The 14,375-nt window shown below is 42.1% G+C and overlaps 2 protein-coding genes across 3 annotated transcripts; one reads left to right on the forward strand and one right to left on the reverse strand.

Moving 5' to 3' along the window:
- Nucleotides 1–2,743: 2,743 nt before the first annotated feature.
- Nucleotides 2,744–9,184, reverse strand: LOC147050947 (immunoglobulin superfamily member 3-like). 2 transcript variants are annotated; one of them, XM_085920245.1, is made up of 10 exons: nt 9,092–9,184; nt 8,124–8,489; nt 7,631–8,050; nt 6,712–7,116; nt 6,136–6,501; nt 5,542–5,916; nt 4,293–4,673; nt 3,814–4,221; nt 3,288–3,683; nt 2,744–3,184 (listed from the first exon to the last, which is right to left on the reverse strand). In XM_085920245.1, exons 1-10 carry the CDS (start codon nt 9,159–9,161, stop codon nt 2,964–2,966), a joined length of 3,408 nt encoding a protein of 1,135 aa, XP_085776371.1. In that variant the 5' UTR covers nt 9,162–9,184; the 3' UTR covers nt 2,744–2,963. The 2 variants fall into 2 exon arrangements, with proteins under 2 accessions (XP_085776371.1, XP_085776370.1); XM_085920244.1 differs by having other exon boundaries at nt 6,712–7,119.
- A 1,172-nt stretch (nt 9,185–10,356) lies between these two features.
- On the forward strand, nt 10,357–14,000 carry klhl6 (kelch-like family member 6). The gene is made up of 7 exons (XM_085920246.1): nt 10,357–10,733; nt 11,085–11,250; nt 11,723–12,172; nt 12,281–12,518; nt 12,907–13,109; nt 13,218–13,431; nt 13,696–14,000. The coding sequence occupies exons 1-7, from the start codon at nt 10,492–10,494 to the stop codon at nt 13,998–14,000; spliced, it is 1,818 nt and encodes a 605-aa protein (XP_085776372.1). The 5' UTR covers nt 10,357–10,491.
- The last annotated feature ends 375 nt before the right edge of the window (nt 14,001–14,375 follow it).

A 14,375-nucleotide genomic window follows, 5' to 3' on the forward strand; every position in this document is an offset into this window, starting at 1 on the left:
CAAACCTTCACACCATTCATGATTTAGGCCAGGGGTGTCAAACTCATTTTTGTCGCGGGCCACAACGTAGGGCCAATATGACTTTCAGCGCCTTGTATTATATACAGTATAGGCTACACAACAAAGTGAGGTATAACTGGTTTTGAAATCAGACACGAGTAAAAGACTGTTCCAATATTTTAAAAAGAAGAAAGGTCATAAAAATTGCTAATTATTTCTTTTTTTTTTTATTAAGACAATTTATACTTTTAATATTGACACATTAAGTCAATGCACAATTTGTCTTTATGGGCCACATAAAATGATGTGGCAGGCCGTATCTGGCCCCCGGGCCTTGAGTTTAACACAGATTATTTTGGGTGTTAGGGGAATAAAAATACCAATACATGGATGACACTAGCTAAAAAGGTGCTCTTTGCATTTGTGATAAGCAGTGCAGTGTTCTTCTGGCACAAGAAAGATATCTGTTTGCGCTGCCTGTCACTATCAACATGAAGATAACGTACATTTTTCACGGGGGACAGGACATGGCAGAAGCGGCTTACTGTTATCCGGGACACTTCACATCCACGGCAACAGCACAGCCAGAAAGTCACACTAATGTTCAAACATGCGTGAGAGATTCTACACGGAGCGGTGACAGGAATATGATAAGTGGACAAGTTCTGCTCTGAAACACTGCTGAAGCTGCTCCCCAAGGGGGCACTGTGAACCAACCAATTGTTCTTGTTTCAAGCATCATGGGCCCGTGCAAGCTTGTCGAGAGCTCACTTGACAAAGAGCAGAGCAGGCTATTACTTAATATTGCGCCATTTAAGTTGTTTTTATTTTGTACTCACCAGCTTCAGCCAGCAGCTGCTGGGGTGTCTCTGGGGAGAATAACAATAATGCAGCCTGGACAAGAGAAGACAAACTGCCCTAACTAGTTTAGAGAGTTGCATGCAGTCTGAGTGGATATGTGGGGACGAGGCAATCCTAATGAATTTTGGCTTGTATTTTTCTCCAAATGCTTTGACTGTAAGCGCTGGTGCTTTCTAAAATATATGCGAAGTGGCCCAACCACTTTGGTAGCTTACATTGTACGAAGATAACCAATTACAGATAATAAAAGATAATACATTTGAAAACATAAATACCCATCATAGCACCCAAAACATATATTTTACCACATCATGATAATTTGCTCCATAAAACTGTATTTTACAAATCAAATGCAATATTTTGCAGTCAAAGAGTGCTACAAGTCAAGTTCATGCTTTTTTTTTGTCTGCACAGCTATCAAACATTATATACAGAGGAATATTATTATCATTACCACCACACATCCAGTATTTTTTTATGCATTATTCAACTGTCAGGTGATCATTGGTGAAAAGCCACACATATTCATTTTGCCTCTAAAAAGTGACATTGACAGGCATCGCCATGGCAACTATTCCTCTGGTCAACTTAGAAATGAGTCTGACTGTAAGGAAGCCACTCGAAAAGCTGAGATGATTCACACTGGACTGGCAGACTCCATAGTCCAAGATATATTTCAAAAGATGAGGATTTTTTTTTCCCCTTCCTTTTTGTATGTGTACCTTGAGGTGAATCATACGGAGTCATCAGATGAGAGCTGTTCCCTGTATGAAAGTAATTTCAAGGCTTGGCCCGTTTCCTCAAAAGAAATAAATAGCTTCTATTCTAGTCTCACTCACAGATGGGGCATTAAACTTTGATAAAGCTGATGCAAGGAAAAACTAAGACCACTATATTTTTCTTAAACTCATCCAATTCCATTAAATGTGAACATCTGGTATGATGGAACTAAATGAGCATGTCCTTTATGAAATACCATTATAGTAGAAAATATACATTATATGCTTTTGAGAGGACATTTTTGCATTTAAAAAAAAAAAAGTTATTTTGTCATAATGTGAATTTAATTTATTTTTTTCCTACATTTGTGTTCACAGTGTTCTGTTTCAAACACAATTCATCAAGATGTAAAATTTTGTTGCAGGTTTTTTTTTAAATACCACATTGAATTCAGTGTAATTTGGATAGTTTTCTGTAAATAATATATAGCAATTAAGAATATGTGCCTTTCCACATTGCTTGCAAAGCTAATAAAAGTTGAAAGTAACAAATGCAGGCAAAGTCCAAAACTTCCCTGCGCCCCTCCATTTTCCCGTAGCTCGTTTGAAGAAAATAACCTGCCGAGTCATTCGACAGTTTGAAGATGTCGAATAAAAGTGGGCTAAGATTGTTTACCCGAGTGGAAATCCTTCAGGCGGGCATTTAATCTCACACTTCTTGTTTCATTTCTGATGTCGACTGTTGCAGACAGCCGTAACAGAGAAATACATTTTACTAGGAAAGCACTCGCACCCTCTCACGCACACAAATCTCAAAGTGCAACTTTGGTTTTTAAAGTTGAAACGCAAAAAAACGGCAGCTCTCCTTTTCCAGTGTGTGTTGTTAACAGTTTTTCGGGTCATATGTCGAAACGCCGTCTGACCAAATGTTTTGTACTTGCGGACGTGACAGATGCACGTCAATCCAGACCGCCAGACCACAAAGTCAGCACACATCCCAGTCAAGTTGGCACATCCTTCATTCAAAGCAATATTTCATTTAGACCGCAGATGCTTCTCCGCACCCAACAGATGAGCAAGGAGTCTGCTTTATAGTTCACGCACACAAATATGCATCTGATTATTTTGAAGTTTTCGACAAGAGAATGTGATATTTTGTCATTTGGCACATTTTTTTAATAAGTATGAAATGTTATGGCATTATTACCGCTTATTTGAGTACATTTCTTTAAAAATACTGTATAGATTTTGTCACATTTGCATTGGGCCCATTTTTTATACATTTTGTAGAATAAAAAAATAAAACAATTCCATTCCCCCAAAAAATTCTATCCATTACGCATTCAATGTGCTATACAAATATGACTATTGACATTATAGTATTTATTCCATCTCTTGCGATGTGACTTCACAATCGACACAGGGTTTTGTCTTCAGTTGGTGCTGCTCCACCCACAAAGACTGACCTGGTTTCTTTCCGCAGGTTTTGGCCCGACGCATCTTGAGCACCAGCACAAATATGACCAACAGTGAGCAGAGTACAACAGCCACAGGAAGGCCGAACCACATGCGTGAATGACATCCTGAGCCAGCTTCATGTTCTCCTGCAGAGACAGCAAAGTCACATGACTCTCTCGGTAATTTTATTTATATTCCCAGATTTTTTTGTTTCTCACAATTATGACTCATGATATCAAGTGAAGTTACCTTGCAAATAGACGCTGACATTGGAATAACCGGAACGCTCTACTCCAGCTCTCCTCCAGCCGTGGGAGAGAGAAGGAAGCCACTCTTCTACCTCACAGTAATAAAGACCACAATCCGAAAGAGTGGGCTTCAACACGGTGAGGCTGAATTGGTTGGGCAAAGCGTGACCAAATCTCAGTTGCTCTTGCCTCTTGAACCCAAAGTCTTTTAAAGTCGAATTTCTATACGATGTGAATACAGCGTGACGTTGGGTGTCTCTCTTCTCCTGCCAAAACCAGGTGACCTGGAACTTGGATTCCAGGCTGGATTGTTTGGTGATGTAACACATAATGGTGAAATCCTGTGATGTGCTCACGTTAAAATCCAACTCTTCTTTCATGATGGACAGGTTGTTTTCTGTCAAAAGGTAGCAGGAATGATAAAAGACGGTTAAACTAAATGGAGATTCATGTTAAATCTGCTGGGATAAAGTTTATCATTTATTTAGCCTAAAATAATCCAAAGCAGTAATAAAGGGTGATCATACCTGCAACGTTCACAGACAATATGATGGGACCACCGTCAACCGTAGCCTTCTGCTCCCAGTGGCCTTCATGCCTGAGTTGGAACTGCTCCACCTGACAACGGTAGGTCCCACTATCCCTCTCGTGAATTCTTTGAATTTCAAGATCGAAGCTGCTCCATTTGGGTCTGGAGAGACGAAGTCTTCCCTGCAGGCCGTTAAGACCCGTTCTCTCCGGATACCTTACTAGGCCCGTATGATCGAGCTCCAAAAGCGATACCGCAGAAAATCCAAGCCTGGTGTAGAACCAAGTGACTTTGTAGAAACAGGAATTACTGGATGCACCTGAGATCAGCTCACATTTGAGATAGACTCTGTCTCCTTCTTTTACAAGAACCTGCTGCTCTTTGCGATCCAAAAGGAGATCATTGGCTGGAAGACGGAGGAACCCTCGTTAATCCGGAACAAAATAATGTGGGTGCATGAAACAGAAAAGATCTCACCAGGCTCAATGAGTGTCAGCTGAACAGTTCCAGAGACTGGGGGGAGATGGTACCATTCACCACGAGGGTCTTGCAGCCACTCGATAACCTCACACACATAAACACCTTGGTCTGAAGTACGAGAATCCCGAATGGACAGCTCAAAACTAGGACCGTTGGTCTGCTGGCCGCTGATCCGCTGGTTTTGGTCCACGGTCGACGTTACTTGGGAGTTTCGATCCAAGCTCAAGATAGTCACATTTTGGGTCTGTTGCTGTAGAATCCAGGTGACGGCGTAGCGGGAAGATCCAGAGCGAGATGAAGTGACTAAGCATTTGATGGTGATGTCACTGTTGATATTTCTTGTTAAGGCAGGGGTGGGCGACAGAATGAGGTCACTCACTATAAGAAAGGGGAGTGAACGAAGAAGTTTTATCCAAAATTGATTTTTTTTCATCGCCATTGTCAAATTGACATCTGATGAAGTCATTGATACTTTTTAAATGCAGGAATATAATTTTAAAAATCACAAGAGTAAAGAATGCTTTAGAATAATTTATATGTAGCTGAAAAAAAATCCCTTTGCTCATCGTGCTTGCAGCTGCGACAGCCAGGTAACGTTTGCACAACATCCCCATTCTGGACTCACCACATGCTTAAGCATTGTGGGAATTTGCGCTGCTTGAAAATACCAGTAATCACAGTCCTCGTCGTGTTCAATGGAATAAGTTGCTTCTTTTTTTCCCCCATTTTTACCAAAGCTGCACATTCAGAAATAGAATACAATATTAATCAATTAAGCCTTCAAAATGATTAGGACAATATAAAGTCCCATCATTTGTGGAAGACATTTTCTCCCAGCTGTGCATAAAATGGTTGGTTGGGTTGTCCTTGAGTAATTCATCATAAGATAATGGCTAGCCTGCTCGTAGATGATAGTGTGCTCTGCTTTTTGCTGTCAAAAAGAGCATGTGTGTGCCATTAATCTGAGCAACAGAAAAGTAAATTATTCAGACAATCCCTCAATGATTGTGTTAACTATATCTGAGTTTCCACCAGGTCTACCTTGAATCTAACGTCGGCATGCTAATTCTCGTTAGCGTTTCTTCTCCCTTGGACGTCATTTGCCTCAAGTATTTTCTTCTTGACTGACATTTCACTCATTCAACAAAATCGAAAACCATCATTTGAGCTATTCATGTGGTCTTTTTAATCGATCTGCCTTGGTCATATCAACATGGATTCACTTTTACTGAGAGAGTTTACTGACCTGGGTTCCGCACCATGACCGTGAGCAGGTTGGATGGCGGTAGCTTCTTGAACACGTTCTTCTGGAAAACGGACACCCGACACTGGTAGCTCCCCGCCTCCCTGTGGCTGGCACCATTGATGAGAAGGTAGTAAATCCTCTCACTGGGTTTGTTGTCAACCTTAAGGTGGTAGCGTTGCTGCTCCCCAGACCAGCTAATGGCCCCATCGTAGTATACGCTCAGGATGTTGTCTAAGGCTGAGGTGCCTCGCTGCACGCTCCAGGAGAGCGTCATGGTGAGACGTGGTGGCCCTTTGACACGGCACATCAATTCCACGTTGTCTCCAACAGTCGCAACGCTATTGCGGCTGATCAGATTCACACCCATAAAAGAATCTGGAACACAAAGTGTTGGCGTTGGTAAGAATGAAGAGACAGGCTTCATGATCTGCAGTCTATGAAAACCTTGATGTAAACCATTAGACAGCACCAACCATTTGATGCTGTATCATGTCAGCGGGGTGCCAATACAGCAAGTAGATGACATTCATAAATCAACCCAGCATATTGGAGAGGTTGTCCTGGACTTGCGTGTGTTTGTGCTTGAAAACTAACCCATGGGGGTCACCGTCAACATGGTCGTCGCTGATTGGCTGTTGATCCTGCTGTGACTGTTCCATTCAGAAACCAGACAGTGGTACACACCCGAATCGTCAGGCGTGATTTCATCCACCTCCAAGACAAAGATGCCCACCGCAGGTCGCTTAACTCTGACTAGATTCGAGAGCTCGACAGCAGGCGTCTCCGTGACACCCTCCTGACTCAGACCGATGATGTTGGCCAACGTGGACATTGGCGCTACTTTGCGCTGCCAAGTGACAGAGAGCTGGTCCTTGAATCCATGCACTTTGCAAGTCAGAGTCAATGCGTCGCCTTCGTTGACACGCACGGTGTTTTGCATTTCGACCGAGAGTCCACTGGCTGCAATGGGAAGACAATTATACGTTGTGAATCCGCCGTAGTTGCATTTTGACAATATTTTGATTGGCTGCCACACTCTTATTCAAGATAATCAAATTGGAGGTCTTGATGTCCAGGATATTTGTGGCAAAGGTTTTATCATTGGTGATAAACTTCCTGAAAGCAGAAACAGCATGGGCCCAGCCTCTATTCTGGAAATAAAAACATCACCTGAAGCCGAGATGCTAACGAGAAGGGAGTTGGAGTCTTGGGCTTCGCCTTGCACAAAGCCGCCATGTTGTCTTTCTTGGGGCCACACTCTGCACATGTACCCTCCTTGGTCTTCAGTGCTGACAGGCTGTAAAACAAGATGGTAATCTCTGTCCCCGATCCTGCTGGCCCTGAGTTCTCCTTGCTTCTCTCGCAGACCGTACTGAGTGTTCACAGACAGAATGCCCGTGGGGCCTATTCGGGCCAACTCGACACCTGCCCGCAGCCAAGCTACAGAGAAAAACCTCTCCAGCTTCTCTGTGTCAACACTGCATGTAAGCAGCAGCTCCTGTCCCTCCTGCAGAGATGTCTGCTGAGCCGACAGTCTCACCACCACAGAGACCTTGTCTGTTACCAGCTCTGTTTCTGCTGCAAAAAAGAGGAAAAAAACGTACATAGCGACATGAACATCACACCACACATCCTGTCAAGCCAATGTACGTAGAAGAAGAGCACAAATCTAGATGTCAACTCATACAGGATGTCGAACAGATGGTGTCATCTATAGCCCACTGAAAGGTGTTCCTCACAGAACTGTCCCAAAACCATTGCTATTTAGCGTTTACATAAAGCAACGTGTTCTAAACGCCAGTGTATGATTTTTATGTAATGCATCTTTAACTTCTTTCTGATACTCTCAAATAAATATGGACCAGTCAAGAAATGAAATTTTATAACAATTGATGTCGTATCTGCGAAACAGACATGCTCGGTTAATTGAAGTCTTTATACTATATCGTCAGTCGGACATTTGTGAATTATTGTATGTGTTGGTGGTGTTGGCGAGTGCTTGCTCAAAAACAGCTGGGATTGATTTCAGCTCACCTGCAACATGAGATACGAAGTGCTATAGAAAACAAAAGGATGGATGTTTCGGTACCTCTGCCTTTGACAGCTAGTGTAGTCTCCTCTGCAGTCTTCTGCGTAAGCGAGTACCAGGACAGGTCTGGATCCTCGATCCACTCTTGAGCCTGGCAGTAGATTCGGCCCGAATCCGATGGCTCCAAACGGTCGATCGTCAGCCTGTAGGTGGCCTCTCCGACTTTATCCAATCTTATGAAGCCGGCTTTGTAGCGCTGTTGAAATTCTGGGCCAGGCCTTAATGTGAAGTCTCTGTCCAGGGAGACGATGAGCTTTGCATCGTCATCGGCACTCTCCTTGCGGTGATACCAGGCTACAGACAGGTGGGTATGCTGGATGGTGTTGCTGGAAGCTTGGCATGTTAAAGTGAGCGTTTCATCCTGGTTATAGCTCAGCGAGGTGGAAGTGGCAGACGAAACGCTCAGGGAGTTGTCAATCACTGCGGATACAAGAAATTATTGAAGCATGATCATTCTAACAATGACAGTATTAGATGGATGGCAATTGATTACCTTTAACAATGGTTTGTACACTGTAGATTCCATCATAAATATATTCCGGGTTGATCACCGCACAGTCGTACTCCCCTTCATCGTCTTTCTGAAGACTTTTTATCTCAAAGAGGACAGAGTTGGGTGATACATGTGTCAAAGTGATGTCGTTGCCTCTCTCGCGGTATATACTGTAACTAAAGCTTGGGTTTCCAGAGCTAATGATGTTCAGGACCATTGCATTCGCAGGCTTGGTGATGCGGAATTCAAATTCCTTCCTGGAGTTGACATTGGTGAATCCGCTCGTGTTGCAGGATATGGAGAGCAGAGAACCCACTACACGGTACAGAGGTCCTGCCTGGATCTCAGTCAGCACTCTGGCATTTCCTGAGTGGAGCACAGAAAAGAAATTTAAATAAATAAATAAATAAATAAATAAATAAATAAATAAATAATATATATATATATAGAGAGAGATAGAGAGATAGAGAGAGAGAGAGAGAGAGAGAGAGAGAGAGAGAGAGAGAGAGAGAGAGAGAGAGAGAGAGAGAGAGAGAGAGAGAGAGAGAGAGAGAGAGAGAGAGAGAGACTCACTGTCTACCCTATATTAAACAAGTAACAAATTATTTTGACAAAATACTCATGTAAAAGATAAATAGGGCATAAAAATATAAATCATATCTCATTTTGATTAATCAAATCCTGTAGTTAATAAAGTTTTTTTGATGAACAATCAGTTGAAAAAATAATTGAAGAATTGATTTAAAAAAATAATAAGTTTGAAAAATATCTGAATTGGACATATCTTTGTTTCAGTAATATGTATATAAGAGTTTTATATAAATGTTTTATTTAAAAAAATATATATATAATTATATTGATGATTATTTATTTATTTATATACTCACACTTTAAATAATCTACAGAATTGTCAACACGATTCCTCACTAGAGTCTATTCCAACTTCAGGGATGAAATGAAGTACATACCGTGGTGCAAAAGTGTTGCCATACACAGAAGCAAACAAGGAGTCCATGAGTAGAAAAGCAAGTGCAACATCCTGAATCAGCTTGTTGACTGTGTCAAAACATAACATATTGTGCCTGTATGCGTCCCCACATCACTTTAAGTGGCTTCTGCTTACTGTTAGCATCTTACAGGAAGTCTCAGAAACATCCTGCACAAAGCCACAAATTGACCACAACAATACGCAAGTCTGATTGTCACTCATGTCCCTTTCTAATACTGTACAAAAATCTGTCTAATGTGCTATTATTTGTCATCTGCATTAGGTTGGATTTTTTAAATTATTTGTTTTGTCATAGGCTTCCTTCATTACCTCAATGCTGAGGTGATAAAAGGCAGAAAATACATAAGTACATACATAAAAATACATAATAATAATAATAATAATAATAATCTGGAGTTAAGACTCATCAGATGACTTGAAAATTTAAATGGGACATTTTCAGCAAATGCTGCAACGATATACTTAATAATCTTGCAGGCTGTTTGTAATGACAACAGTGGCACTTAGTGGGCAAGGAAGTCAATCGCAGTACCAACAAAATACCCAACTGAAAGACATTTATAAGATATTCAGGTATCACAGTTACAAAAGTAATATGTACTTTATAATAAAAAATTGAAATGGATGATGTGACTATACCCCTTGTAACTGGAGCAGCAAATAATATATATTTTTCTCGAAGTAATGAAAACATTCTATGGTCAACAATGGTTTTGTTAAAAAAGACTAGGTCATGTAACATATCAACATTTAATCAGTTTTACCAATAAATAAAATACAGTATTTGTTTGTCACATTATTTGTCACATTCATCACTGCATAAAAAGAATAGTCTGCTTTTGTAATTTTACTCCTCTATATTATGCTTTATATTACAACAGCATCAAGTATTTGTTTTACTTTTATTCATCATAAGATATTGGTAAATTAATTAATGGAAACATTTAATACAATAGATTTGCCTTTATTATGAAGACAAAAGAAAAATAGATAACTATGTGGACTATAGAATAATAAAAATAAAATCTGATACTAATCGCATTTGACACACAAATTTAAAATATATAATCCAGGCTTTTGTAGTATACTTTTTAAAGACCTCTATAGTGTCTCGAATGATTTGTCCCCGTGTGTTAAACAAAGGGGGAATTTTTTCAACCTTAGCAGAGGAAGTGTCTAAAAACAAACATTGCAACATAACTAAGTTGGTAACAACAGAAATAGGAACTTTGCAAAGCAGCTGCAAGAAGCAGCAGCACACTTACAAGAAAACCACAGAGGTATATTTTGTGCATTTTTTTTCAAGCAGTGCAGGTGCACACCCGAAGAGAAGTTTTGTGCAGGGGCTTCAGAAGAAACATGAGCGACTCACTAGAGAGGATGACAGAGTGTCCCTTGTCTCTCGCCGAGGAGGACTCAGGCCCAGATAAGGAGTGCGGCACAGAGTACCGCTGGGAAGATGGAGGTCTGCCCGCGGCACTGCAGAGAGGCATGGAGGACTTGAGAGTAAACCTCGAGCTGACTGACGTGGTCGTGTGTGTTCAAGGACATGACTTCCCTTGCCATAGAGCCATTCTTGCTGCGGCCAGTCAGTACTTCAGGTAAAAGAAGAAGAAAAAAAAGGGGGAGGGGGTATAATAATAAAAGCTAAAGGCCCTTGCACTGTTTTCATGGTGAATCATTGAAATGATCACTAAACTAGGTCAATTCTCTAAGACCTGCTTCTGATTGGCCTGCTTAGCATACTTCACATTTATACAAGTGAAACTGTCGAGATGGAATTTTAGGAGAATTCTAGGGCCAATTCCATGGATGGACATGACTGCAAACTGCTACAATTCTGAGTATGGGAAAGGCCTCAAAAGTGCAATTTATCTGCTCAAAAAAAAAAAAAAACTGAGGACATGGCAAGACTCAGTCGGCAATGACTTGATGGATTTTGCTGTGTTCAGGGTCATGTTCTGCAGTGGTTTGAGAGAGAGTCGAGAGGAAAGGGTGGAGATGAAAGGACTGGACAGCGAGACAATGCGGACTCTTCTGCAATATACTTACACCAGTCGGGCCCTCCTCACTCACTCAAATGTGCAGAGTGTACTGGAAGCAGCCAGTCAGTTTCAGGTGAGCAATACCTAAAAGCACTACTGGAAGACAGTATTGTGATGTAAACACTTTCCTGTTAACTGTCAATTACAGCTACGTCAAAGGGTGAGCAATAACGATGTTGTAGTTGTTGTGATCAGCAGTGCGATACAATGAATAACTTCTTTAACCCTATGGCAGTTAATAAATGGAAATATGTTGATCAAAACCTTGTTTGTATATTATTACAAGATTTATAAAATACTACAGCTGTAAAAATGTATTTCCTTTCTGTCTAAAACAATATATTTCAAGCAATGCCGTAATTCTGATCCATCACTCACTCAGTTTTTACTAGTTCCCAACTGGTAGCGCAAGATCATGTTTGCAATACAAAAAAGGAAGTAAAAGTTTCATACTTGTGTAACAAAACAGGTTAAGTTAGGGCATTTTTATTTCTTTATCCTTTCTAAAATTGCTGTAATGTATTTGTGTGTGTTGTTTCTCGTAGTTTTTGCGTGTGGTGGATGCATGTGTTGGCTACCTGAGCAGATCCCTACAAGCGGATACTTGCATTGGCATCCTCAACCTGGCGGATCGCTACGACCTTTGCACTCTGAAGACCAAGGCTCAGGACTACATCGCCTCTCAGTTCTCCCAGGTGGTCGAGCAGCAGGAATTTGTGGAAGTGGCGGCCGAGTCACTTGGGAACATCCTGCAGAGGGACGATCTGGACGTGAGGTATGAGGAGTGTGTTTTCGAGGGCCTCATGCGCTGGGTGAGAGCCGAACGGGACGAGCGGCGCCACTTACTGGTCGGGCTGCTTTCGTTCGTGCGGCTGCCCTTGTTGGAGCCGGCGTACTTTGTGGACAAAGTGGAGGGTGATGAACTCATCCGCAGCTGCAGCGAGAGCTTTCCTCTGCTGCAGGAGGCCCGCATGTTTCACCTTTCCGGAAGGGAGGTTAGTATCAGCACATGGACGAAAGCAGGGGTGTGCAAACTTTTTCTTCCAAGGCTGCAAAGGAATTGTATGTGATCACAAAATTGTTCTTTATATTACTTGCTTTAGGTGGTTTCTGAACGAACCAAACCACGCATGCGCCACTTCCTGTCAGAGGTGTTCCTCATCATTGGAGGCTGCACCAAAGCTGACTGCTTCATTTCCACCGTCACATGTTTGGACCCACTCAGACGTAGCAGGCTCGAGGTTGCTAGGCTACCAGGAACAGTCATGGAGGAGGAGGCTCAGAACAGGAAATGGGTGGAGTTTGCTTGCACCACCTTTCGCAATGAACTCTATATATCTGGTGAGACTGTAGTTTGTATATTTTTAACCACTGCCACCAGAAACTGTTGATTTTCAAGAGACAGGACAGCCCCCACAAAACTGTCTGGAGATATTTTTTTCTTGAATTATTTGACATTTAAAAAAATAGTCAGCTTCCAACTTTTTTTTTTTTCAACGTTTTGAGGAAGGCTCTTTCGTGTTCCCAATGCAGAGTAAGGTCCAAAAAAAACATGGTGTGGTAGAGCTTGCACAAAACCAGAAAAAATAGAAAGCAAGCAGGCCCATTCTCAAACCAAACATCAGCACCTATTTGAAATTTTCTCTGGGTGAATGGACAAAAATTGCCACACACACTGCATACAGCATGTGAGGCACGTAAGTAAAATGTTTCTTGAATGCTCCTGTAGGAGGTAAAGAGACCCAGACGGATGTTTGGAAATACAACGGTGCTCTGGACAAGTGGATTCCAATCGAGCCTCTGACGATAGGCCGATGGCGGCACAAAATGGCCGTCCAAGGCGGGAGGGTGTACGCACTAGGCGGGTTTGATGGCGTGCGTAGGCTCGATTCCGTCGAGGCCTATGACCCTTTTCACAATCGTTGGACGCAGGTAAGCAGGGACTCAATTTCACTCTCATAGTGGCCTGAAGGAAGCAAAGTTAAATAATCCTGATCATGTATCTGAAGACAAAAAAATATAGCTTTCCTATCGGTGCAGGTGGCGCCACTTGCAGTGGGTGTGAGCTCCTTTGCTGCCGCGAGCTTCGACAGGTGGATCTACGTGATCGGTGGCGGGCCCAACGGAAAGCTGGCGACAGATTTGGTTCAACGTTGGGAACCCGGAACGGACATTTGGGAGCGGCGGGCGCCAATTCCCATCGAAACCAAGTGCACCAATGCTGTCAGCTTCAAGAATTGCATCTATGTAGTCGGCAAGTTTTGAGCCTATATGTAAACATTAGACCACTGCAATTCATGTGGGACAGGGACGGAGCCCTGTTGTACACATTTTGGGGGTATTGCCTTTATGAATAGTTTAAAGTCTAGATATACCCCAAACTATGATCCCAAAACACTTAAATACCGTTTCAAAGTCATATTGTTGTAAACAAAACAACATTGTACCTAAATTGAAATTTACAGAAAAGGCAATGTGCTCATTCAATGAAGGTTTGTCCTCCTCTTTGTCCCCACAGGTGGCGCCATGCACAGCATATATTGCTACACCCCTCAGTCAGACTCCTGGTCCGTTGTTACGGGTCTGGGGGATAGGGCTAGCTGCGCCATCGCTGCCTGCAACAACAGGCTCTTCATCACAGGAGGACGCGATAACAAGAACCACGTCATCTCCACAGTCATGTGCTGGGATGTGGATGAAGGAGTCTTGACAGAAGAATGTGCCTTGCCTGTGGGCGTGTCGCACCACGGCAGTGTTACACTGCTGAAGTCCTACACACACGTGCACAGAATGGCACCTGTGTCTGACCACCAAAGAATTTGAAACGAATGACATTGGGTGTCCCTTTAGCCCAGCGAGAAACTAAATCTTGGAGCTCCTGAACTCCACTGATTAACCCTTTTGTTGGAAAACTCCATGCACGGACATCATCATCTCGGTACCTGGGCTACGGACTTCAATTGAAGTCAAATCATTTCTTTTCACTGACATGTTTTGGTCTAAACACTGTTGTCTTCTGATTAATAGTCATTTGTGGATTATGAATTATTAAGCCGAAAAGAAACTTTTGCTAATTAAAGTACTTATATTGTTGTCCGTGAATGACAACATCCTCTGTGGAAAATGGTGAACTGAATCCGACTGTGGTTTGTGGACATTAATTTTGTTTGTGCTGTTCTGAGAAACCTGTTGCAATAA

Source organism: Syngnathus leptorhynchus, chromosome 9, assembly GCF_054491065.1.
Source record: "Syngnathus leptorhynchus isolate UIUO chromosome 9, UIUO_Slep, whole genome shotgun sequence".
NCBI lineage: Eukaryota > Metazoa > Chordata > Actinopteri > Syngnathiformes > Syngnathidae > Syngnathus > Syngnathus leptorhynchus.

Excerpts from the sequence above, each read along its gene's own strand:
- LOC147050947 (XM_085920244.1), bottom strand. The coding sequence starts at position 9,161 with ATGTTGCACTTGCTTTTCTACTCATGGACTCCTTGTTTGCTTCTGTGT. Across the intron at positions 6,502-6,711 it reads CGTTAGCATCTCGGCTTCAG|CCAGTGGACTCTCGGTCGAA; the intron begins GTGATGTTTTTA and ends TTCCCATTGCAG. Across the intron at positions 5,917-6,135 it reads GTTGACGGTGACCCCCATGG|ATTCTTTTATGGGTGTGAAT; the intron begins GTTAGTTTTCAA and ends TTTGTGTTCCAG.
- klhl6 (XM_085920246.1), top strand. The coding sequence starts at position 10,492 with ATGAGCGACTCACTAGAGAGGATGACAGAGTGTCCCTTGTCTCTCGCC. Across the intron at positions 12,173-12,280 it reads TTCACCTTTCCGGAAGGGAG|GTGGTTTCTGAACGAACCAA; the intron begins GTTAGTATCAGC and ends TACTTGCTTTAG. Across the intron at positions 13,432-13,695 it reads GAATTGCATCTATGTAGTCG|GTGGCGCCATGCACAGCATA; the intron begins GCAAGTTTTGAG and ends TTGTCCCCACAG.